The 27,715-nt window shown below is 40.0% G+C and overlaps 1 protein-coding gene across 14 annotated transcripts in view; it reads right to left on the reverse strand.

Annotated features, from left to right (window-relative positions):
* Positions 1-27,715, reverse strand: part of MAGI1 (membrane associated guanylate kinase, WW and PDZ domain containing 1) — a 633,434-nt gene that overhangs the window by 96,523 nt on the left and 509,196 nt on the right. For all 14 annotated transcript variants that reach the window (XM_032867328.1, XM_032867342.1, XM_032867333.1 and 11 more), the window contains exons 4-6: positions 18,680-18,886; positions 10,410-10,611; positions 3,090-3,172 (exon numbers count right to left, since the gene is read on the reverse strand). In XM_032867328.1, the coding sequence (XP_032723219.1) occupies positions 3,090-3,172; positions 10,410-10,611; positions 18,680-18,886 (492 nt within the window). The remainder of the gene's footprint in view (positions 1-3,089; positions 3,173-10,409; positions 10,612-18,679; positions 18,887-27,715) is intronic.

The raw sequence follows: 27,715 nt of genomic DNA on the forward strand, positions 1-27,715 counted from the left end.
ATGATAACACAATCACACAGACACTTTAAAAGATTGCTCTGGGAACAGCGTAAGGAGAACGGGAAAGAGTCTGGGTGAGAGATGAGTGGTGTGGCCTGAATGAGGATGCTACAGGTGGTGACGGAAAGAGTGAATGGGTCCCAGACATATCTGGGAGGCAAAGTAAATTCAGAGGGTAGATGGGTTGAAATAAAGTCAAGAGAAGGTAAATCAAGGGGGACTCTTAGGTATGCATGAATTTTACCCTTGACTGAGATAGGGAACACTTACAGAGGACCAGGTTTTGAGAGGAGAGATCATTAGTTGGGTTTTAAGCAGACTGAGTTTGAAGTCTCTTTCAGACAAAGAGCATTATCAATCAGGCATATACAAAGTTTGAAGTCTCTTTCAGACAAAGAGCATTATCAATCAGGCATATACAAATATTGGCCTGGAACTCAAAGGCAAGGTGAAAGGCCTGTAATTCAACTAGATACACAGAAACTACAAAAGGAGTTACACACTGAAGATCAAAATCCCAAACTGGCTCATCACTTTTTTGAGTTAGGAAACAATATATAAAATTTTTACAGTAAGTATGATGCTATATTGTTACATTCCGTGTGTGTATGACTTCCAGAAAACAGAAAGAAATACAGGAGCAATACTGTGACCAAAAATGTTATTCTTCTTTGTGTCACAACATAAACAACAACACAAGGCAGATTTGTGTTAAGAGGTAACAGAAAATGCAGGTGTGGGGACCGATAAATGAAAAGTGGTAACATCTGATTATATATTTATACTGTTTGTGTATACAGGCACACAGACATGTATGCCATTTCTTCTAGAAAAAGGTTATGTGAGTCCTAGTGTTGAAGGGATAATTCATCAACTAATGGTATTTGCTATGAATACATACTTGTTCCAGAGATAATATCATTAACACCAATGTTAAGAATTTTAAGAATTAAATATAAGAGTTGACCCTTAAACAACACAGGGTTTTGTTTTGTTTTTTAAAGATTTTATTTATTTATTTGACAGACAGAGTTCAAAAGTGGGCAGAGAGGCAGGGAGAGAGAGAAGGGGAAGCAGGTTCCCTGCTGAGCAGAGAGCTCGATGCGGGGCTCGATCCCAGAACCCTGAGATCATGACCTGAGCTGAAGGCAGAGGCTTTAACCCACTGAGCCACCCAGGTGCTCCCACACAGGGGTTTAAAAAAAAACAACAACACAGGGGTTGAGGGTATTGACTGTCTGCAGTCAAAAGTCTGTGTGTAACTTGACTTCACCAAAACTTAAGTACAAATAATCTACTATTGAAAACCTTAGCAATAATATAGTGGAGTAACACTTCTTTTGTACATTGTAAGTACTATATACTACACACTTTCAATAATGCTTAATCTTTTCTTAATGGTTTTGGTACTTTGAAGCTGTAAGATTCATTTGCAGCTTTTTCAAATTATCAGGAGTCTCCAAAAAGTTTTCCAATATATTCATGGAAAAAATCTACATAAAAGTGGACCAGTGCTGTTCAAACTTGTGTTGTTCAAGGGTCAACTGTACTAGATTTGGTCACAAAATAATTCAGCAATTCTACTCAACACTTCATTAAGTTTCTCTTGGTAAAAGCTGCTGGAGTCGTCTATCATCTATAAAATATATTAACAGGCATTTTTGTATGTTCCCAGTGTAATTATAATGGAGACTGACAGGGAAGCTCTCCTATGGTAATGAGAAGTCGAAAATGCGTTTGCAATCATCAAGCATTAAATAAAGATTAAATTTCATTCCCTGAAATTTTATGGTTGAATGTATTTTATATTCTGATCTTTGAAAATTGGTCACTTTTATATTATATATGAAATCTAATATTTGAATAATCAGACAGTTCTTTATCCCTGAAGCATGCAAATAATGAAGCTGACCGCACATGTTCCATTTCTTCTTCAGGAATGGGACTAAGCAACCAAAATGAAATGAGCATCTCAGGCATGCCTCCTTAGTCAGAAGGATTTGTAGTTCCATTTGGAGTCACTCAGATAATATGAACACGCAATTTTATGCTCATTTCATGGTATCTGCAATCCATGTAGAGCAGAAGGATCTGGGAGTACAAGGTTTTGGCAGTATTACGCTTTACTGGCTTACATTTTCAGACAAACCTCAAGTTTATATATACAACAATTCTGTGCCAAAGGATAAATTAATAAAGCTTCATTATCTTAAAGTAAAATACGTACTCCACAATTATACCACTAATTCAAATGCCAGAGATGAATAATGAGGAGCAAAACAAACCATTTCCCTTTTAATTCATCCATGTCAAAAAACTAGTTCTGGTAGAACTTGGGATAGACTCCCGTGTACTGTAAAGGCACACATTTGCTCTAATTTTTTTTTTTTTTTCCATTTTGGAAGAGTAATTAGAAATCCCAAAACCTTGAAATAAACTTTAGTCAATAAACAAGTCAGTAGTTGGGTTTTGATTTTTGTTTTTGTTTGGTTTTGGGGGTTTTTTTTTTTTTTTTTTTTTGAGATTAACAGGCAGAGTCATGCTAAGGGAAACACCTCAGGCTCTTTCTTAGAAGAAATGTACTTTTCAGATAACAAGGGTATATCCTAAGTTACACAGAAATTCCCAAAGAAGTCACGATCTGCTTTCCCTATGTCAAATAATGAAACATGCAGAATTCAAGAAAAGCGCTTTATTTTTTTCCTTTAAGACTTCTGCAATAAAAGATGAGGACCCAATAGGTAAGGAACTAGAGCATCTCTGGTTTCTATTTCAAGAGATTTTCTTGAGTTTTCTCCAAGGTCCTGAAGGCAGAGGTTGTACCTTCACTAAAACAGTCTGACGGCCTTAAAGTTCTGTTTCTAACGGAGATACTAGCTCTCATCTGCCTTTATGTGTAAACAAACTGTTCTTTTAAAACAATTCTGATTCCGCTGCTGCTCGTGGAAACTACAGGTCACTTATTAGAAATTGGGTGACCTTTAAAAACTCGCTTGTTAAAGCCTGGTTGACCTTGTTACAGAACTTAAACCTTGCCCATGTGAATAAGTCCCCAGCTCACTGGAACCAAGACCTTCCCAGCCCCTTACCATCATCTTCACACTCTTCCAGAGGCTTCTGCTGCTTGTTCAGGCACCGAGGGTCTAACCAGGATGTTGTCTTTGTGTTATGGCTGAAATCGAGACAAAAACACGAGAACTACATTTGAAAAGGGAAAGAAAAAAGGCAAAAAGCTCAGTGGCAAAGCTACTTTGTCAAGAGCAAACCCAAACCAGAAGAGAGACCAAGTTTGGAATCTGAAAAGGCGTGCGAAGGGCCTTAGGTAGATTTTTTACTTATCGAAGGTATAATCATTCCGTTATGGAACACTTAACATGTGAGGCCAGTTTTGTTTTTGAAAAATGAGTTCCAAAGGATACCCCTTGTCCACACTGTCTCCCCGTGTCTAGACTTACTTCAGTCTTCACTTTCGCAGAAGAGCAAACCAGTTTGCTTTAAATTTGCCTTTGACTTAAACCTTGAATGTTGGAATTCACCAAGAAGGCTGCTATTTCACTCATTATATTACATAAGATATCCCCTGACACTGAAACTACCTCGGTTCACGCAACTGGCTCCCAGAGGCTAATACCTATCATTAATCACATCCTGAATTACGTTGCATGCAAAGTGACAGCAACCCAGAATTACCTATCCTAAGCAGAATGTAGGCCAAAAAAACCCCACAAAGCTTGAAGAAACTAAATGTGTCTGCCTTCTGGAGGGCCCAGCCCGACTCCAGGCGAAGTGTTTCAACAGACACTGAGTTAGACCTTGAAGGTCTGAGAGGGCACCGGACTCTTTCTGATTAGCGCCCCGAAGCCATGCAGCGAGAGGAGAATGTCTGGAGGAACTACCCAGAAGCAGCTCGAGACCCCGGGGACAAAGTTTTGCCTGAGCTCCCAGGCCACTTATGCAAGCTCAATCAAGGGAGCAACAAACTATAAGGTCAGTAAGTTCAAGCTGCAAACCAGAAATGAAAAAAAATTTTTTTTTTAAATTGAGGTAGTAACTGTAATCATTTTTGGAAGTCTGCCATTTAGGTTATAAATGCTGAAAAACATGGCCACAGTTGTTTGAGTTTCAAGTCTTACGAATTGTTGAAAAACATTAAGGCTTAAGTGAAAAACAGAATGTGCAAATAAATATATATACAAATCACCTCAACTGAATGTAAAGGAAAAGAAAAAAGAAAGGTAAGATAGTAACAACTGTCATCAAATACTACTTCTGTGTCCACTTAGAATTACCAAAATCTGTTCTTTTTCACATATAATTTACTAATCCTTACGATAAACTTATGAGGGAAGTATTAATACATTTTACAGATGAGAAAGATGAGGACAGAGGAAAGGAAATTTGTAGAAGGCTATGTTGTTGATACCTAGCAACACTGGCAAAAAAACCAGGGAGTCCAACACTAGAACCCACGGTCTGTGCTATTCCTACGTGAGCAAGAGAGTAAAAATGGCCCTTGCTGGGCAGGAAGATTATTTATTTTTTAAGATTTTTTTTAAAGATCTTATCTCTTTGACAGAGATCACTGGCAGGCAGAGAGGCAGGCAGAGAGAGAGGAAGGAAAGCAGGCTCCCCGCTGAGCAGAGAGCCTGACGCAGGGCTCGATCCCAAGACCCTAGGATCATGACAAGCTGAAGGCAGAGGTTTTAACCCACTGAGCCACCCAGGCGTCCCTATTTATGATTTTTTAAAAAAGACACTTTTGTATTTTGAGATAATTGTTGAATCAAGTGTAGTTATAAGAAAAAATAGCGAGCCATCCCACATGCCCTATACCCAGAGTCCCCCAATGGTAACATCTTACAAAACTAAAGTACAATGTCACAACTGGGATATTGCTCTCCATAGAGCCAAGACAGAAAACATTTCAATCGTAACAAGGATTCCTCCTTATGTTACCTTTTTATAGCCACACCTGGTTTTCTTCGAGCCCCTGCCCCCTCAAACGCCTTTTAAATCCTTAGCAACCACTGATCTCTCCATTTCCATGGTTTTGTCATTGTAAAAATATTCTATGGAATCATACATATGTAATCTTTGGGGACTGCTCTTTTTTCGTCGAGTGTAATTCTCATCAAGATAGTCACATGTCTTGATACTTAATACTTTTCATTGCTGAGTTGCATTCCATGGCATGAATGTACCAAAGTTTAACCACCGAAGGACATGTAGGTTGTTTTCAATTTTTGGCTCTTTGGAATTAATCTACTATAAACATTCATGTCCAGGTTTCTGTGTGAATGTTAAGTGTTCACCTCTCTGGCCAAATGTGCAATTGCTGGGTCATATAGTAGTTACATGTTTAGTTTTATAGGAAACTCCCCAACTGTTTTCTAGAATGTCATACAATTTTACATACCCACCAGCCATGTATGAGCGATCTAGTTTCTCTGTATCTCTGCCATCATTTACTGTTATTAACTATATTTTTATTTGAGCCATCCTAATAGGCATGTAATGGTATCTTTGTGATTTTAATTTGCATTTCCCTAATGGCTAATGACGATGAACATTTTTTTTCATGTGCTTATTTGCCATCTGTATATCCTCTTCAGTGAAATGTCTGTGGTTCACTTTCTAATTGAAATTTTTTAATGCTACTGTTGAGTTTTGAGAGCTCTTTATATACTCTAGGTATCAATCCATTTTCAGATATGGGGTTTGCAAATACATTCTCTCTGTAGTTTGCCTTTTCATCCTCTTATCAGGGTCTTTTCTGAAGCAAATGTTTTTCATTTTGATGACATCGTATTTATCAAAGATTCCTTTCAGGGTTCATGGTTTTTTTTTATTTTTTTTTATTTTTTTTTTAAAGATTTTATTTATTTATTTGACAGAGAGATCACAAGTAGACAGAGAGGCAGGCAGAGAGAGAGAGGGAAGCAGGCTCCCTGCTGAGCACAGAGCCTGATGCGGGGCTCGATCCCAGGACCCTGGAATCATGACCTGAGCCGAAAGCAGAGGCTTTAACCCACTGAGCCACCCAGGCGCCCCCAGGGTTCATGTTTTTGATGTCAAGTCTAAGAACTCCTCGTCTAGTCCTAGAGCACCCCTCCAATCTTTTCCCCCAAAGTTTGTTTTTTTTTTAAAGATTTTATTTATTTATTTGATAGACAGAGACCACAAGTAGGTAGAGGCAGGCAGAGAGAGAGGAGGAAGCAGGCTCCCTGCTGAGCAGAGAGCCCAATGTGGGGCTCGATCCCAGAACTCTGGGATCATGACCTGAGCCGAAGGCAGAGGCTTTAACCCACTGAGCCACCCAGGTGCCCCTCCCCAAAAAGTTTAATTGCCTTGTGCTTTACACTTAAGTCTGTGATGATCTACTGAGTTAATTTTTTGACTAAGGTGTGAGGTGGAGGTGGAGGTTAATTTATTTACTTCTGGCTAAACACTTAATCTAATGCCACGTCTATGAAAAGGCTATCTTCCCTGCATTGAATTGCTTTGGCATCTTTGTTGAAAATCACTTGGATATATTTGTGCACCTGTTTCTGGGTTTCAGTGATATGCACCAATACAATACAGCCTATGTTACTGTAGCTCTATAACAAGTCTTGTTATCTGGTAGACTGATTAAATTTATTCTTCTCTTTCAAAACTGTTCTGGGGCAGCTGGGTGGCTCAGTTGGTTAAGTGTCTGACTCTTGATCTCAGCTCAGGTCTTGATCTCAGACTTGTGAGTTAAAAAACAAAAACAAAAACAAAAAACCCTAAGAACAAAAAAACAAATTTTCTAGCTATTCTAGTTCCATCGCCTTTCTATAATAAATTTTAAAATGAACTTGTCTATATTAACAAAAAACCTCACTGAGATTTTGACAGGATTTGCATTAAACCTGTATATCCATTTTGGAATATTTTACTGTATGATTGTATCTTTCAATCTACATCTTTCAATGCATGAATAGGGGACATCTCTCCATTTGTTTAGACTTTCTTTGATTTCTTTCATCAATATTTTGTAGTTTATAGCATTTAATATCTTGTATATGTTTTGTTAATTTACATGTAAGTGGTGTTTTTCTGGAAGTAAATATGAATTATATTGTATTTTGAATTTTGCTGTACGCATGTTCATATAGATATACATATATGCTTATCTTTTACCTTGTGATTTTGCTGAACTCACTTATTCTAGAAATTTTTTTGTAGATTTTATGTGGTTTTGTACAGTTCTTATATATACTCATGTAATCTGTATAGAGGGATAGTTTTATTCTTTCTTTTTCAATCTGTAGGTCTTTTATTTCTCTTTCTTGATTATTCTGGCTAGAAATTTCAGAATCATGTTAATAAGAGTGGTGGGAACCGAGGCGCCTAGCTGGCTCAGTTCATGAAGTGACCTCTTAGTTTCAGCTCAGGTCATGATCTTAGGGTTGTGAGATCAAGCCCTGTGCGGGGTTCCAAGCTCATTTCTAGAAATGAGTCTGCTTGTCTCTCTCCCTCTGTTCCTCCCCACACACACCCTCTAATAAATAAATAAAATCTTAAAAAAAAAAAAGACAAAAAAAAAAAAGACTGGTGAGAGCTAATATCTTTGACTTGTCCCTAATCTTTCAGGGGAAAGTTTTGTTTTGGTTTTTTTTGGTCTTTTACCACTAAGTATAACGTTTGCTGTACATTTTTGGTAGGTATTATCAAGTCAAGAAAATTCCCCTCTCCTCTTATTTTTCTGAGAATTTTTACCATCAATGAATGGCTGAATTGTATCGAATACTGCATTGATGATTATGATCATGCGTTTTTGTTTTTTTTTCTTTCGTATCTTAATATGTTAGATTGTATTTAGGAATTTTTCACATATTGAACCAATCTTGCATCCCTAGGATAATTGCCCCTTGGTCATGGTGTATACTTTTTTTTTTTTTTTAAAGATTTTTATTTATTTATTTATGTATTTAAAAGGAGAGAGAGAGAGAGAGAGAGAGAGGAAGAGAGCATGCATGCCAGCAGAGGAAGGCAGAGGGAAAGAATCTCCAGCAGGCTCTGAGGGGAACGTGAAGTCCAATGCACGGCTCAATCCTAGGATCCCGAGATTATGACCTGAGCCAAAACCAACAGTCAGACGCTCAACTTATTGAGCCAGCCAGGTGCTCTAAGTCTGCAGTTTTCTAAAATAGACTAGACTATCCTAGTCCTTGTTTGCTTTTGGTAACAAGGTAACAACAGCTTCATAAACATAATTTGCTTAGTGTTCCTCTACTTCTATTTTCAGAAGGAGACTGCTTAGAAAGGTAATTCTTTGAGCCTTTCTCCAGTGAAACCATCTGGGCCCGGAGATCTCTTTTCCACGAGTTTTTAAATGACAAATTCATTTTCCTTAATAGTTATAGAGCTTAGTTAAATTATCTATTCCTTATTGGATGAGTTGTGGTAGTTCGTACTTCTCACGAAATTGGTCCATTTTATCTAAGTTGTCAAATTTATGTGTGTAGATTTGTCGGCAACACTCTCTGATTACCTTTTAATGTCTTCAGGGTCTGCGGTAATTCCCTGTTTAATTCCTAATGCTAGTAATTTGTGTCTTCTCTAATTTTTTTTCTTTGTCAGTTTTGCCTTGTTCTTGTTCACTGAACAGCAGACCTTCAACTTCAATCTAGTTGCATATAATAGATTTACTTATATTTTTAACTATAGTTTAATTGGCCATTTCTTTTTCTTTTGTATTGGTACATAAAACTGAGGTGAGTCTTGATAATAGAGCCAAAGTGCAGCATTTTAAAAATTAACTATTACTCGTTAAAAAATTATATTATCTTAGATTCTTTAGAATGGTTACGATTGTTTTTCCATTTTTAGTAAAGATTATTTTTAAATATTTAACTTTAATAATATATATTATATATGTATATGTATATATGTGTGTATATATATATACACACATGAGTATGAATAAGTTTTATAATTTTGAAAGACTTTTCATATCCATATACAGTAATCCCCCCACTTATCCACAGGGGCTAAGTTTCAAGACCTCCAGGAGATGCCCAAAACCGTAGATAGTACCGAATCCTACAAATACCATGTCTTTTCCTACATATACATACTTATGATGAAGTTTAATTTATAAATTAGGTACAATAAGAGATTAACAATAATAGTAAAAGAGAACAATTATAATAAATGATTAAAAATTATATGAATGTGGCCTCTCTCTCTCAAAATACATCTACTCACCCTTCTTGTAATGACGTGAGATGACAAAATGTCTACGTGGTGAGATGAAATGAGGTGAATGACATAAGCATTATGATGTAGCATTAGGCTACTACTGATCTTACAGTATGTCAGGAGGATCATCTGTTTCCAGAACACAATGACCATAAGTAACTAAAACCATGGAAAGAGAGACTATAGATAAGGGTGGGGGGTGAGGGGGGTTTCCATATTCTCAAATTTTAATCCATGTACTTGTCCCATGTTTAAGAACAAAATCAACTTAAAAGGGATCAGAGACCTACAAGTAAAAAGTAAACTATAAAATTCTAAAACAAAGATAGCAGAAAATGACAGCTGTATCACTTTGATTTAAGCAAAAATTTCTCAGCCAGCACACTAAAAAAACAAAGCCCACAGAAGAGAAACACTGATAAATCAGACTTCCTCAAAATTAAGAACTTTGGGCTCTTCAAAAGACAGAGTCAAGACAATGAAAAGAAAACTCAGGCGTGGGGAGAATGTTCACAAACCACCAAGATGATACAGGAATTGTATCTAGAATGTATGAAGAACTCCTAAAACATAACCAAAAGCAAAGCAAAACAAAACAAGACAACCCTACAGGGGCGCCTGGGTGGCTCAGTGGGTTAAGCTGCTGCTTTTGGCTCAGGTCATGATCTCAGGGTTCTGGGATCGAGTCCCGCATCAGGCTCTCTGCTCAGCAGGGAGGCTGCGTCTCTCTCTCTCTCTCTCTGCCTGCCTCTCTGTCTACTTGTGATCTCTCTCAAATAAATAAATTTAAAAAAATTAAAAAAAAAAAAAGACAACCCTACAACCTGAACAAGAAAAAATAAGCAGAGGATTTAGCTCTTCTTAATGGCTCAATATATTCCTTTTTTTTTTTTTTTTTAAAGGTTTTATATGCTTTGCCATTATATATACACCGAAAAGTGGTGTCCCACTCTTTAGGGAAATTATGAACCTTATGCTTCTTCAAGGTCCTCAGACTCAAGGATTAGGACGCTCTGCTAATTGTTTTTCTCGACAAAGCTGGCTAAATTGTGTAAAAGCCTACCGTGAGCCCGTGACCAGTCTTTTTAGATGTAATTGACCAGCACAGCCACTAGAGATGGGAAGGAAGGGGGATGACAGAAAGGAAGAGAACTTCAGGGAGGAGAAACAGTATACTTTACTCTATAAAATAGACTTCTCCATTTTCGGTGTAGGCCATCTCCCAGTTCTCAGGTAGAGGACCTAAATTATCCTCTGCACAAAGAGGTAGGTATTGAGGGAACTTCTGAGAAGCGTCCGTGATGGGAGCAGCAACGATGCCACTATTCACAGGCGGTAGTGCTGTTTCTTGGAGAGTGTGCTCTTCTTGGTCACCAGAATCGGCTGTGAAATCACAGGGAGATGGAGAGAAGAAAAAAAAAAATTCATCAATCATATCCCAAACCGCGGAGTTAACTACTGTCCGCATCTATATCCTTAAAAGCCCTCACTCTTTCCTAATTGCTGGCCATCAACTCTACTCCATTTTATGTAGTTGGAAGTTCTTTCCAGAGAAAATATCAAAATGACATATCACATTTATTATACCTGAAGGGAAAGACATGCTCAAATAATGCATTGTTCAAAATCTTAGACATGCCAAAGAAGAAACAAATTCATGACTCAAAACCTTGAGTCTCTTGTACTAATAAGGCCATCGAAACACAGACTGAGCCATACTCCTGCTCTTAGGTTCCATTTGGTTTCATGACTCAGCAGGCATTGGAGGGCAAGAACAAAGTCCATGCTGAAAACACACTGTCAATGGCATCCTAACCATTTTTGTATCGATTATTTAAAATATTCCTGGTAGACAGTGGCAAAGATCAAAGACTGACACATCAAACTGGAAAGTATACAAAACTTTAGACTATAGACACAGCTATACCAGTGAGTCAGATTCGAGCCTCTTTTGGAAAATTGACAGGAATGTTCCTGAGAAAACCACGACAGTTACCCCCAGAACAGGATCATGTGGGTGGACTAATCTGACTTGGGTCTTAAAAGAAGACTCTAAGTACATGAATCTCCTTGCCTTCTTATTAACTGGAAACATCACGAGGCGATGTCATCCAAGTATCCACAAATGGCACTGTTGACATTCTGGCTGAATTTTTATAGAGGCCAAGAATATTAAACATCATTCTCCATGGGGCTTTAAAACATAATAAGCAGGGGTTGTAGTTATTTTCTATCTCCCACAGTAATTCTCCAGTAGACATTTCTGAATCCTGAAAGCAGACTAAGGAATAATAAAAGGCTGCTTTCAAATCTTTCTCTGATGAGTAGCGCCCAATGACCCACATGAGAATGAAGGTAATTCAACATTTGGATGGAGAACATGTCGAGCTTCTCAAACAAGCATCTCCACCAAAAATCCACCACCATCGAAGAGGCTGCCCTGCATCTCTCCCATCTCTTCCTAGAAACCCTTCTTAGACCTCTCTTTGGAAATCTGTCCATTCAAGGTCATGGTGGTCTAGGTGGGGACTGACTTAAACCCACTCCTAGGTCATGTGCTGGTTCTAAGTCACATTATCACTCTTGCCTTTGTGACAGTATTGAGCACATGATCCAAAGCAAACCGGTGAATGCCAGGCGTAGGAGTGTTTGCTGGGATGATTCTCATGGTGATTCTCATGCTGTAGGTGCTGCTGGCTATCTGGACACCGCTTGGCAAGACCTGACTCAGAATTAAGCCTACATAGAGGAAAGGCAGCAAGGAAAGATAGAGAAAATCACCAAATGGCCCTAATTGAGCCACCGATTCCATGTACTCCTGGCCTCTTCAACTGCTTGATCCCCTAAATTCTTGCTTAAACCAATTTGTTTGCTTGCTTAAAACAATTTGTAGCCATGACTGCAGATTAAGAAAGCAACTAGAATTCTGAAGCAGAAAAAGGAAATTAGGCCAACATGGAAGAAATATTTTGAAATTTCTGATCAATAAAAAAAATAAATTCCAAACTTGGTAAGAGCCAGAAGAGTCGCCTGTAGTTCTCTAGGAGCCAACGTATATTCATTTCTGATGTTTTTAGAATGTATACTCCTCACCAGTCAGTGGCTGTAACAATCACCTGGGGAGATGCTAACATGCACATTCAGACTCCCTATTACAGAGAACAGGTTTGGGAGAAGGTTTCCAAAACATGCATGTTGAAAGCACCCAGGTATAAGAATCATACTTGGAGGATGGCGGTAACAAATTCTCAAAAGAATCACTAGAACCTTCAGCTTCTAGGAGGGATTTTGTCCTCCTGCCAGAGTATGGAGCAAATGCCTGCATCTACAGTGCCGGGACAGAGGCACAAATGGTAGGTCTGGAGGGAGCACTGGAGAGAGTGCAACCTATCTGAGCAGAGCAGGGAACTCAGTGCCAGGTAATCAGCATTCTGAGGAAAAGTGGATTCAGTGTTTCTGGGTCTCTGATTTTTTCTTTCTTTTTTTCTTTTTTTTAAGATTTTTATTTATTTATTTGACAGAGAGAGAGAGAGAGAGAGCACAAGCAAAGGGAACATCGGACAGAGGGAGAGGGGAAGCGGGCTCGCCACTGGGCAGGGAGCCTGATGCAGGACTCAATCCCAGGACCCTGGCATCATGACCTGAGCTGAAGGCAGCTGCTTAATTGACTGAGCCACCCAGCTCTCCAGATCTCTCATTGTTCAAGAGAAAGTAGGAATGTCTATTTTTATGCAAAAACTCCTAATATTTCTATCACAATTCCCTAAAAACAAAACAAAAAAGGCAATATGGCATGACCAAAAAAAAAAAAAAAAAAGAGAGAGAGAGAGACATTAATTACAAGCACTTACTTAAGAGGCAGACTACCTGACTTTGAATCCTGGCCTCACCTGTTATTAATGTGGGCAACACACTTAATTAACCTCTATATGCCTTGGTTTCCTCACCTATAAAATGGGGATAACTACAGCAAGCCCACAGGATTGTGTGGAGACTGCATGAGTAAAGCACTCAGGACAACATCTCGTACACAGTTAACAGGATTTGTTAGCTGTCCCCATCATCAGTTTCTTCATCAACATTATTAGGATTAACCTTTGTCTCCAGGTCAGATCTGGCCCTCAGGAAACTGGCAGGAAAAAGACGGATGTGACATCAGACGACAGACCAAATCAGATTACCTTTCCGAGCATCTGTTTCCTCATCTGTAAAATGGAAACGACGCATAAGCCATGAGAACTAAAGGACTGAGGACACATAAAATGCTTGCCAATGTGCCTGGCACTCGGTGTGGGCATCTTGGGTGCTCGGGACTGGGACCTGCTTCCGGAAATGCAAAAGTACCAGAGCCAGTGATCATCTTCTAACCCAATCTTTAAGAGCTAGAGAAGTACCAGGACAACAGATAACATTCAATAATTTTACCTAAGAATTTTAATTAACCCATTTTATTTTTAAGAAAGATTTTATTTATTTATGACAGAGAGAGAGAACAAAAGCAGGGGGAGCAGCAGAGGAAGAGAGAGAGAGAAGCAGGCTCTCCACTGCACAGGGAGCCCGATGTGGGGCTCGATCCCAGGACCCTGGGATCATGACCCAAGCCGAAGGCAGAGGCTTAGCAGACTGAGCCACCCAGGGCCCCCAATTAACCCATTTTAATAGAAACTGGATATAAGAGGAAGAGTTGTGGCAATAGGTGGGACATAAATATGAGATGGGTCAGCTTAACAATGAGTATATATAATTTATGTTAAAAAAAAGAAAGAAACCCCCGCTAGTGTTCCAAAACCTCAACTATGGGAAAGGAATATTAGCATAATGGTAAAATATCTAAGTAACTGCAATTTCCCAAGGAAAAATGAAAATTATCCAAATATATTTTTATTTTATATATTTTTCACGTCTTCTTAAAAAATGCTTGAGGTATGATTGACATAAATATAGATTTTTTAAAAGATTTTATTTATTTGACAGAGAGAGAGAGAGATCACAAGTAGGCAGAGAAGCAGGCTCCCCGCTGAGCAGAGAGCCCGATGTGGGGCTCAATCCCAGGACCGTGAGATCATGACCTGAGCCGAAGGCAGAGGCTTAAACCACTGAGCCACCCAGATGCCCCTTAAATATAGATTTTTTTATCGAAAGATTTTTTTTTTTAGCTTCACTGAGGTACACAACTGACAGAACTGTACGATATTTAAAGGCTACATCGTGACGATTTGCTATGTGTATACACTGTCGAACGATTCCTCCTATCTAACTAATTAACCAAAAAAAAGCTATAGATATTTAATGTAAACAATTTGACGTGTTTGGCTTTCTGTGTCTTCTTTCCAGTTCAACAGAACCTTAAACAACCTCATTCTCACAAAGAAAATGAAAAGTCCAACAATGGGAGAACCGCGACAAAGTGCAGACTTACAAATTCATCGTCCTACTCATGGCTTTGACTTTGACATATGCTCTGATTTTAAGAAAATCTTTCATTTGATTTACCAAACTTGGAGGAGCGCTGCTATCACTCTCTGACAAAAGGTTGCCAGCGGATCCAAACAGGATAGGTAAAAGGGACGACTGGAACACAGGCTGGATGGGGAACCAAGAAGCCTGGTTCTCCTGCTGTCTAGTGGGGGGACATGCACTGTTCCTCAGTGTTCCCGTCTACAAAATGCGGAAGGTAATGCCTAGGTTGCTAAGCTCTCAACGTTTCCAGGTGGTTTGGGGGATACGCGTGAAAATGACTTATAAACCATAAAAGAACATAAATAACTTTTTCATGTATAGTAAGTAAAAAGCTTCAAATATTAAATACACATGCACACTTGGGGTCTTGTGAAGGTGACTCATGTCAGACATACATTTCTGGAGCCTATATCACATGACCCCAACTTTTAGCAGTAGGTGCATCTCTGACGGCGTACAGAGCTAATAAACTTGATTTAAAACACACAGAGCACACTGGATGAGCATGCGGGCTCTGAAGTCAGCTTTTGGGGTTGAAATGACAGCTTTGACAGTCACTGGCTTTGTGATCTTGGACAAGCTATTAGACCTTCCTCACATATGTGTAAAAAGCTTAGCAAAGTGCCTGCCACATAGCCCTGAGAAACATTAGCTCCTAAAATAATATCATCTCTTGACATTCCAAAGCAATGTTTTATCATTGCCTGCTAATGGAAGAGAAGCATCAGCAACCTCATGTTCAATAATAGGGGGGCTGCTGGGAGGAAAATAAAGCCTCGGAACACAATTAAATAACCTTTGATGTCTCCTGGAGGGAGTTAATGGACAAACCAGCTACTTTTTAGTTGTGGTGGTTTGTTAGATTTTCTTTTTCTTTTTTGTTTTTTTTTAAGATTTATTTATTTGACAGAGAGAGATCACAAGTAGGCAGAGAGGCAGGCAGAAAGAGGGGGAAGCAGGCTCACCGCTGAGCAGAGAGCCAGAAGCAGAGCTCAATCCCAGAACCCTGAGATCACGACCTGAGCCAAAGGCAGAGACTTAACCCACTGAGCCACCCAGGCACCCCTGTTACAGACTTTCTAAGCAGTCTAAACAAGGTCCTTATACAAATGCTTTTATTTAGCATTAAGCAACTGTGTGCTTTGGTCAGCAATATAACTCTACCTTCAGGAAGCACACATAAAGAGTGTTCATTCTCAAGGACTCATGTAGGTCCATAATTGAGGCACACTGTGTAGAAGACTGGCCTATTGCTTCATGCTCAACAGTCAGTTCTGGGGGAAGTATCTGGAATGGGTTCCTCGTTGCTCAGCTCCTGCCTCAGTCACTGATGACAGGAAGGAATTGTGGCCACCTCCCCAGGAGGCTTTTGGCCACAAGTCTCCTCCTCTTTTACCTACAGACATGCCCCATATTATTTAGACATTTCATGCCTCCTTCCAAAGACCCAAAGCAGAAGTCAGTTAAGACAGCAGCAATCGCATGTTAATTAAAAAATATCCCAGTAAATATTTTTAATACCTCCACTGTGTTTCTCTATTTGTATATGAAACTCATTCCTTTATCATAACTCTCCCAACCAGGAGCCAAGACCTCATTATATTACTGTCACTCTATGCTCCAAGAGGCTCATGGATTGCTACTTAAAGCGGTTCAGAGAGCAAAAATGCTTTGACACAGCTAGTTTGATACACACATATCATAGACTGGGTAGTGTCAATTATCTGAAAGAATTTATATGAGTTAGGGTATGACAGGTTGTCAGCTGTCAGAGTTGTAGCGTGGTAAGTGAGAAGGCATTTACTCAACATACTGAGGACGCCCATCACACGTATATCTGAAGATCATTTCTCTCTGCATCCTACCGACTTTCTTGGTGTTAAGGACAGGAGGCTAAGGAAGACAATAAGGTGCCACCTGGCTTTTGTGTGGGTGTGTGCGGAAGGAATGATCAGACTGGTTTTGGCAATGACAAATTGAGCCCCAAAGTTTTTCTTTGATGCCAGGATTTCTAGGGAGTATTCAGTGGGGTCAGAATACCTGAGGCATGGCCTTTAGAGACCAAGATTTATAGTAGCTATTAACAGGAAGAGCATTAAAACCTATGGTCAACAATTCCTACTTTATTCCTGCTTCATAGCCAGAAACCACCGTAATAAATAGAGGAGAAATAAGGGCACGCACATTTCCTGGGGACCATCCAGTCCACATAGCAGAACAATTTCCGTGCACATCACTCTGAAAATCATATTTCTGTGCCCACAACTATGTTTTGGGTTATATTATGATTCGCTCTCCTTATTTGGTCAAAGATCAAGACATTATAATGTTAGCTACTTTTTTAAAGAAATATTAACTTTTTTTTTCATAATCTGCTTTCCTATCAGCAAGAACTATTATACACGAATTAAGTATTTCTAAGTAATTGAAATGAGCTGATTTCAATAAATGCATATGTAAAAGATGGTAAATTTCTCCTAGCTATTACAACTATAGGTTAGCCCCTGGCCTAACCATTCTAATTGGAAAATGGAAATTTTTATAGAATCCAGTTCTTGGAGCTGGAAGGGGGAACTTAGTTATGATTTAACCTTAACCATTTCACACGTGATAGAAGTCAGACAGTTTATAATAAGACAACTACCAAGAACCAAGAAACTAGGATAACAAAGTAGGTCTCCTCTTCTTTATTCAATGCTTCTTGCAGAAGGAGTGGTTACTGTTAGGACAACAAAATTATCAGAAATTATCTTAATTGTCATCTTGAGGAATTTTAGGCTTCTGAGCTTAATGAATTAGAAAACTTCAGAAGAGGTCTGTACAGGCTCTAGAAACCATTTGGCTAATACAGCATTTTCCTAAATAACCTATTAGATTTGCTAATGCAATACAGACTTTAACTAATTTCCCCTTTATTGGAATTGAGTCCAATCAAGTAATTACTGAAGTGTGGTGATGTCAGGAAAGGTTACTAGGAGAGGGTTAGATCTCATATGCTGCAAATAGATAACTTCTCCATAGCGATACTCTAAAATATTGAAGAAATTAGGTAAGCAGAGGAAAAACAGGAGAAACAAGCTTTCATCAAAGTCACCATATTACAAAGTGGATTGACAAATGTCTGGTACAGTTGCGACACCTTGAGTTACTACCTAAGGTCAGACCCCCATAAAGTGAAAAATGTTTTTGAACAGTTCTGAGTCACTACACTAACTCAGGAAATATACATCATAACCTCTATGAATGGTGCCCCTAAGAACTGTGAAAGACACAGCCTGCAATCATCTTACCCAGAGGCATTGTCCTTGAAGATCCCCTCATAAAACATAGCATACCTAAGCTTGGGGGCAGATGGCCCTGAATGTATATTTAAATGTATAATGCAATGAGCAATATATGCTCTGTAACATAGAATAGGTATGTAAGATATAATCAAGTATTTATTATTTTTCCATCTTTCTCCATTTGGGGGCAAACAGAAAAACTGCACCAGGTAACTGAACACAGTATATAGCTCAATTACAATCTCTATTTACAAAGGTAGGAGACAAAAGGATGCTGCTAGTCTTCCATACAACATCAATGGATACTGAATTGTTAAACAAATTCTCATATTCCCCTTTATAGGTCATCAGGCATAATTATGGAGCAGTGTCAAGGCCAAGAAATAAATGAACAAAATACAAATATGCTTAAAATATCGTTTTGAAGAGAAGGAAACAATGCTGATTATTCTTGATTCCCTTCTACAGACATTTCCCTCTAGCCCCTTTAAGATATGTGGGTGAAGTTAAAATAATCCTGCAAAGAAGCATGAAAAATAGATCAGGGAAAATAGCACCTCTTCCCCAAGCCTTGCATGGTCAGTTCGAATTTCGTCAACCCTTCCAAGTGGTTCTTGAGAACAGACCCTTTCTCTTCACTCCCCACCAAAGCCTCGCACCACCCCTTCCCCCAAATCCATTGAAGGGGAAAGCAGTCTGGTCTTTACCTGTAAAGCTACTGTTCATTTCAGGAACGTCATCCTCCTCCTCGTTCTCCGCATGGACTATGCCAGCATTTTGCATATCATTGTAGGACTTGGTTCGCTTTGGGGTTGACTGCTTGGAGCCAGACTGAAGGCTTTGCAAGGCATCCGTCGTGATCACTTTCCCACTGACTGGCTGGCTAGGAGGTTTGGGTGTCCCATAATAGTTTCCTAGGTGATGGAGAGACACATTTGCATGTTTTAGAAAGAATACTTTGTGTTTTTTTCAAGACTTCACATCTGAATCTCTCAGCACATTAAAAAAAAAATTTTTTTTTTTTAAACTAGAAAACCAGAACACACTGTATTTCATTTCTGGAATAGGTCACAAGAGATGTTGTTCCTACCCAGCTAGACATGGTGATTTCCGAAGTCAGGAGGAAAGCTGCATTATTTCATTGCAAAGAACCTACTACTAGGGCTAAAAACAAAGCCAGCTGTACTGAATACCAAAACTTCATCCTCATTACATTTGAAATTCAATTGGTCACCTTTTTATATATATGCACCAGCATAATGCTGAATCCAATTTAGAGTTCGCTTCAGAGAAAATAAAAAATTCATTATGGCCGGCACCCTTACATGCCTACAAAGCCAAGGTCACCTTCCCTTAATAAGGGAACTCCTTAAGAGGGAACCAGGGCACTATATAAAAAGGAGGATGGTGAACACCACGTGGCGCGTCTTTAGCTGAATGGCAGGCTTGACTCTCAGAGTCATGTGGGGTGGAGTAAACCCTTGCCAAGTTTTAAAAGAAAACTGTGCCAATGGTGGCATGGTGGCCACTCTTTTAGGAAATGTCCATTTCACTTTTAGGCACTTTTCCCAACATTTGACTCAGTGCGTTAAGTGATTCTGAGCAGTACCCGGAGGGATTTTTACATTTTATTATTTTAATAAGTGTTTATATTTTTAATGTGGACTAAAAGAAAAAAATTTAGCTCTGCTAAGTTATAGTAGTTAAAATAAAGTTTACTTTTAAAATTAAAGAGAAAAAGCAATATTTTTAAAGTGATTTTTTTATTTTAAAAGGCAGCTATATATAATAAAAGGTAATTAATTGAATAAGAATAGTAATGGCAGTGATTAGAGTTTCTTTTTGAAAACTTAAGATAAAAATGTTATTTTAAAGAATATTTCAAGTAAGTAATAGATAGTATGTTCAGATATGGACAAAGCCATAAAGGTGATTCATGAACAGCCAAAGTTTGAAAAATAAGCTTATAATCAATAATATGCAGTGACTACATGATAAAAAAAAAATCAGCACCAGAATGCCTCTAATCCATTCACCAGCACACATCTTCTAAAGTAAAGCCAGAAAGATAAATGACACAGAGTCCTTCAATAAATCCTAAGCACTGGGGGCACCTGGGTGGCTCAGTGGGTTAAGCCTCTGCCTTCGGCTCAGGTCATGATCCTGGGGTCCTGGGATCGAGCCCCGCATCGGGCTCTCCGCTTAGCGGGGAGCCTGCTTCCTCCTCCCTCTCTGCCTGCCTCTCTGCCTGCTTGTGACCTCTCACTGTCAAATAAATAAATAAATAAATAAATAAGTCTTTAAAAAAAAAAAAAAGAACCTAAGCAATGTTTGTAATTCTTTGCTTAGTAAGGTAGAATTTATACATAATAACAAATCTTGCACACTGCTTCTTCCCAAGGATTCCCCCTACTGTCTAACCTCAGTACATGATTACATAAAATACACACTATATAACATAAGCACAAAAGCAAAAGGAGACAGTAACACGTTGCTCTGAATGAGACACACGGGTATTCAAGAGCTGGCTTCTACTGAGCCTTTGTTTTATAATTAAAATTTATCTTTTATTACTATTATTTCTTTAAAATATTTTGAACCACCACTTATGAATATACACACCCACTTTCTTTGACAGTGGTGTGATCGTGTGTGTCAGCAGGAAAACTAACCACACCTGTTAAAACATGCAGTAGACTAATGGGTACCATGTATGATTTGAAGGACACCAGAATGAAACCTATAAAACACAATTTGGAGGCTTATACTCAACTCAATTATCATAGTTCTTTCACAAAAGATGATGGTATCAATTTCTTCAAAACATCTGTCAGGTTTCTAAGTTAAAGGTACAGGTGTTGAATACAACCAACTTGAAGAAAGGCATCCCATGTATGTTTTTAGAGGCTAACATGTGTTGCAAGGAAGGATTAAGGAGCACACACATGAACCAAGACTCTTCTTGCATTTCTTTTTATTTTTTTAAGATTTTATTTATTTATTTGCTAGAGATCACAAGTAGGTGGGGGGGTGGGGGAGGCAGGCTCCCCGCTGAGCAGAGAGCCCTACGCAGGGCTCAATTCCAGGACCCTGGGATCACGACCTGAGCCAAAGGCAGAGGCCCAACCCACTGAGCCACACAGGCACCCCAACTTCTTGCATTTCTATAGAGTTTACATCTAAGGACATCCCATATCTTTGCTGAAGTTGAAAGGAGGCCACAGCATTGACTTTTTCATGAACTGAAGACTATTAATGTGGTTAAGTAAGTAAAACAGCTAACTATTTAAAAAATATCTTCACATGGGAGGAAAAAAAAAAGAGAGACAAACTCCAATGAATTTAATTCTAACTCCTTCTGATCACTAATCTACCAAAGTATCATGTGTATTTTTGAGTTGGAAGTAAACAAGTACCAGAGTCTATGTGAAGACTCCTCCACTGAAATATGGGACCAAAGGATGGGTCCCTTTATTCATAATTTTATAATTACAATTTTACAAACATAATCATTCACTTTCAGTGCCATGAAACCAAAGCAACAATCAGGAAACTATTCTCACTTGAAAATCAATGAAAACTTAGATACCCTCAGTTTTTGACAAAAATAAATGTTTGGAAAACAAAAGTTCTACCCAAATTTGACAAATATGTGTGGATTTTCCTCAGTTTTCAAGTTCAGAATCTTTCTTAATAAATGATTAGCAGATTTCTCAATGAAGTTATAAACTCCCCCAAACAGCCCACTTATTCATAGTTATTTCCTGTTCCTGAAAATTAGTTTAAGATTGCAGACAAAAAAAAAGTACCTATTCTTAGGCTGACCATTCGCAATGGCTATTGTCAAAGACAAACTATTCCGTGAGGAATCTCATTCAGGTTAACCCAAGGTGTGGACATGAGCAGTACCCAGCACATCAAAGCGGAAAAGAGACAGTTTAGGCTTTCAAATCCTAAATGGCTCCGTGATTCTAGGCATTTAACTATTAAAGAGACAAACAAAAAGCCCTCTTTGTCCTCTTCTGTAAAACTGGAATTCTAAGAATAATTCATGTTTTTAAAAATTCAGCATTTTTGTTTTTTATTATGTTACATTAGTCACCACACAGTACTTCATTAGTTTTTGATGTAGTGTTCCATGCTTCATTGTTTGCGTACAACACCCAGTGCTCCATGCAATACGTGCCCTCTCTAATACCCGTCACCAAGCTAACCCATTCCCCCCACCCCCTGCCCTCTGAAACCCTGTTTCCCAGAGTCCAGAGTTTCTCTTGGTTTGTCTCCCGCTTTGATTCCCCTCCCATCCTTCATTTTCCCCCTCCTTCTCCTGAATACCTCCTTTCTATCTAGAGCACCTGTTTGGAGGATAAAAGGAGATGGTCCATTGAAAGCCTCTAACCTACACCAAAGTCTGCCTCTACGCCGAGCCTTGAGGACTGCTACTTAATGTTCACAGCTTGTTTCTAATCTCTCAAAGGAGCTCATTCCACCGTGTTGGAAGGATTAACAAGACACTGTGTCTCAGGCGCCTGCCACAAGATAACTCAATACTCTTCCTTTACTCTTGTAAAGGAACAAGCAAAAGAACCTGCCAATGATGAAAGAGCCTTGGGCAAGGTTTTAACCCTCAGTATAATACATTCTCTGTGAGACAGAAATGACAGCCCGAGTGACCCCAGGATTATTGTGAATATCAAATTATGTAACTTTCTCAAAGGTACCCTGTAAACTATAAGGGGTTGTAAATGGGAAATGGTGCAATTACTTAAATCTCTCCAGCATTTCTTATTACCCATATTGCCTACAAACATTACAGAAAAGCTTATTTCTAGGAGTTCTCTAACTACAGGGGGTTCAACTTTCCTTCACAGATAGGTTTTCCCCCCATGTATGCTAAAAAATCATTTGAATTACTCACTAACATAAAAATGGATTCTTTTTTTTTTTAATTTAAAAGACTTTATTTATTTGACAGAGAGAGCACAAGCAGGCAGAGCAAGAGGCAGAGGGAGAGGGAGAAGCAGACTCCCTGCTGAGCAGAGAGCTCAATATGGGGCTCAATCCCAGGACCCTGGGATCATGACCTGAGCCAAAGGCAGGTGCTTAACCCACTGAGCCACCAAGGCACCCCAAAAATGAATTGTTTCTGATTAAAATCTGGATATACTGAGAAGTGCTACACAACAAAGCATAAGCTCTGGTTCCTTGGATTCTGTCCGTTCCAGGCAATGTTGATGACAAGTGTGTGACCACGGCCAATTCACGTGGAACACACTTGTTGAATTAAAAATTTCTGCAGAGAAGTTGTTCTCTTACCCCGGGTGCATCCCTGTCCTTGCCAGGCCAACACCTTGGCCCCAGTCAAGAACAGCCTCCCTAAGGTTGATACAATGTGAAGCCATGGGCGTACAAAGGTACTGGGGCACAGCAGGGAGGGGAGAAAACCTAAAACTTCAAAACAGCATCGGTAAGTCACGGATTGGTCTTAGTGATGTGATTCTGGGTGAATGTGGTTTTGGTCCCCGGACTCGTGGTGGGTGGGGTTATGCCGAAATCCCATGTTGTCTTCACCACAGGATGGGCAAGATGGGTGGTGCACTTGCCATGGGCCAGTCACCACGGGTTCCACTGCCTTGATCCGCCCTCTTCACTTTCCAAGTCTAGCTGGCTGGCCCTGGGCAGGTCCCACACGACTCATCAAGTCTCCACCTGGTCAGCATTGGGCCATGCCTAGCCACGGTAGACCGCAAACTTACAGATGGTACAGGGAAGAGACTCCCTGTGAGGAATACGCACAGCACGTAATGCTATTAAAGAAAAATCATATGAAGAATTATAAGTGATTAAAAAATTAATTTGGGTTATCACCTAGCAGGCTTCACAGCTTCTGGGAGACACGAGCCCGACTGTCCTATAGTCTCCACGTTAGCCAACACACACTTCCTGAGGTGGCCGGGCTCGCTCCCAAGTGGGAATGCATGTGTCTCTACAGGTATTTTCAAAACCGGCTCCACACGGATGGTGGCTGGGGAGGGAGGAGAGGGCAAGGGAAGACAGAAGAGGAAGCTGCTGCTGGCCTTAATTAACAGGCACAATCTTCGGCCATGACCAAGCCTAAGAAAATATTTTCTGACATGCGTTTAAAAATTAATGGGGACAGCAAATCAATTTTTAGAGCTTGATAAAATATTTAAGGAGGACCGTAACCCTGAGTTTTAAGCCAGAATGAATCAAATCTATATGACCTCTCACTTTGTACAAGTTTAGTATTCATTCATTTCCCTAAAGAGAACTTTTTTTGGGGGGGCAGGCACTATGCTAGACACTAGAAATAAGATGTAAAGAGGGGACTAAAACGTGATCTTCACAAATGCTCTGTGTGGCATACATCAGTTTTCTTAAACGTCGTGCAAACCATTAAGTTCAATTGCAATGGAGACTCTGGTTGAGTGGGTCGCAGAAGGCCCAAGATTCTGAATTTCTAGCTAGGACTCACCAGCGAGGAGCACTGGACCACCCCTTGCATAGACAGCAGAGGGAACCAGGTCACAGAAAACCCTTCCTCTTTAGTAGATGAGGAACGCGGAGGCCAACAGTGGCAGAAATGCCTGCCTTAAGAGTCAGGTCTGGACCTGGCTGGTCCAGGGTAAACAGTGCTCAGGTTCTTTGGACCCCTGTCTGCAATTCCACATGGGAGGTGGGTGGGACAAGGGACACTTGTCTGTCTTCTTCCTATGGAACATGCTTTTGAAAATAAGCAGAACAGCACGGTAGTGAGTACCGACGTCCTGGAATCCATAGTATGCGTCTTCAATGGGGCAATATCGCCTCCAAGGACGCGAAAATGGGTTTGATTCTTTGGGGTGTGGAAGGATAAAAAACGCCTTCCTCTTTCTATGTGTAAAACGCAGAGGTACCCCGAACTAGATCAAAGCTGCCCTGAAGTGTCCTCGGGAAACCACGTACCTCTCCTTCCCGATGCCCTTTGCTGTAATTATCATACGGCTGAATTTGCCAATATCTGTCTTTACCTCCTGACCGCAAGCACCAGAAGAGCAGCGACCACATCTGCTTGTGGACCAAGTCTCCAGGCCTGAAGCAGTGCCGGCACAGGCTGGCATGAGGAATTCTTTGGGAATGAGTCAATACACAGGTAGGGACAGCACACAGGAACGCCAGCCCGGGATGCGCCTCCACGCCTCTCTTGCGGATCTGGTTTTTAAGAGCATGACTCACAGCAGCCTCTTCCCAGTCCATCAATCACATCTCGCTGACTTCAGATCCGTGCTATTTCACTTTCCACTTGCTTGCTCAGCACATGATGGTATCATTCCTACAAACGCCCATCACTTTCTTTTTACTCTTCCCTGGCTTACCTGCTCCACCCCACGGAACCATGATTTGCACACAAAGAACGACAGTAAGCCACTGTCCTCTAATGAGATGTTTGTTCTTGCCACTGCCGTCTGGCTTTACACGGAAGACTGAAGAGAGTAATATAATTCAATAGCTTTGTGACCCTAAGCAAGGTAAGGGACCTCTCTCTTCGCAGCCTCAGTTCTTATGGTATAAAGACAAGAACAGCACTCATCTAGCAGGTTTTTTTGAGTGATGGACTCAAGATACTACATAACCAAGTCCTCACCATTGTGCTGGGAACAATGTTAGCATGTAATAAACCCTAGCAGTCTTAAGTGCCACCTACTATTGGAGGCCAGTATAAGCTCTAAAACACAGAAGAGGGTACTGGTGTCACAATGTATACTGATAGAACAACGCTGACCAAAATTTATCTTGACTGTGCACCTGTCATGTCACTACCCATACATTCACTTACTCTAATCTTTACTAATAATCCTATGGGGGAAAAAAAAAAGACATTAGTAGTCCCATTTTCAGATGAAGATGAGATTCACACAACATGTAAACGATGACTGGCATTTGCACACCCACTTGTCTGTCCCCAACATCGATGTTGTCAACTTAGGAGTCTCTAAGGATCTCAAAGCAGGGAATGGAGCAAAACTACCCTGATAGCAGCGTCTCCAGCTTCATATGCAGAGGAACAGCCAATCGCAGCACAGATTCCCTTTGGTTACTTTCATTATCAACAGAGAACATGCCACGGTGGAGTTTGCCAACAGAGCTTATCACAACAGACGGCTTCCAAGGCCTGCCAAAGAACAGGACTCCAGACCGTCTCATTTTCCTCAATGACAAACAAGAACTCTCTTCACCCCTGCTTTATCTCTGTGTCCCCAAAAAGTATACTCTTGGCAGCTGCGTTTTGGTAGACCTTCAAGGAAGCAAAACAATAACATTATTGAAGGCTGACATCCCTCTCCCTCATTGACATGCAGAAATATGCAACCCATAACTCCAATTTGAAATGTCACACTGGCGCCGTACTTCCATGCTGGGGGAAAACCTTTGCGATGCCTAAAGTGTATAATCAGCCTCTTCTACCCAGAGGCATTTGTAAAACAGGCATGTTTGGAACCACCCCCACTGAATAGTTCATCCCTTATAAACCCTCTCCTAGAGAAGTCCCAAGGGCTAGCTGAAGCAGCAACCTGTCTCTCTGAGTGAAAATGTCAACAAGAAGGAAAAAAAATTAAAAAAAAAGCAAAGCAAGGCAAAGAGAGATGGTGCAGCTGATTTATTTTAAGCACCATATCCAATAAATTTGTTCATTGCCACAATTAGGAAGTTGGGCCAAGGAGGAAAGACACATTTATTTCTGTTGTCTTGGCCTTGATGTCAAATCTATCTAATGACAGAATGAGGCGTTGGTTCAAATTGCAAAGCCGAGATCAGTTATGAGCTCCACTAATAACTTCTGTGCTTTGTGAGGGACAATAGTTAGACTGTTTATAGAGACAGGTGGGGCCTCGATTCTGTTGGAGTAAATGCAACTCTTGGTATTAGAACTGGTGGCGCGTGGAAAGTTCCATCACGCTTTCCCAAGCCCCACCACCAAACCTGCCCTTTTCCAGTTTCTTATCTCAGCAAATGGTACCAGCATCTATCCAGTTATGTAAGACAGAAACTAGGAGTCATCCTAGGATGACTACCGTCACGTGCATCTTCTACTCCTTCTTACGATAACTGATGCATTGCCAAGTCCAGCTTTTTAATCACATAAATATCTTAAGATTCAGTCCACTCATCATTACCACCGTCATCACCATCACAGCCCAAAGCTAAATCCATCTAGGGTTGCCAGAGAAAATGCAAAACTAGATGTTCTATTTTTTTGTTAAATCTAGCAATCTAACTCCAGCTCAACCATTAGAGCTCACTCCAATTATTACTTCTACAGGAAAAGCTTTTCCCCACTCCATAGAGATCAAATCTTCGCAACCTATCGTCTCTGCTACAGACCCTAGTGCACTCACAACTGTACACTTATGTCTGTGATTATTTGAATACTGTGCCTTGTGCACTACAAGACCTAGGAGGGCAATGATCATATCCGGTTTTGCTCAGCATTTTTAATGAATAAACAACTGATGAAACAAACCAGGCATACAGACTACAAAAGAGGTGTCCATTTCCAAGAGGCAGAATGGGAAATACTGGCATCCCGGTCCTGCCTGGGACGTGACTTGGGTGACGGGCTTTTGGCCAGGCTTTGTCCCAATTCCCTTCAGTGTTTTAGACCAGTCTCTCCCAGGACCTCAGTTCTGTCTTCTCAGGAAATGACCCCACCTTATTCCCAGCTTTAAAATCCTAGAACCCTG

The sequence above is a fragment of the Lontra canadensis genome, unplaced genomic scaffold (genome assembly GCF_010015895.1).
Source record: "Lontra canadensis isolate GAN:19392208 unplaced genomic scaffold, GSC_riverotter_1.0 scaffold34, whole genome shotgun sequence".
NCBI lineage: Eukaryota > Metazoa > Chordata > Mammalia > Carnivora > Mustelidae > Lontra > Lontra canadensis.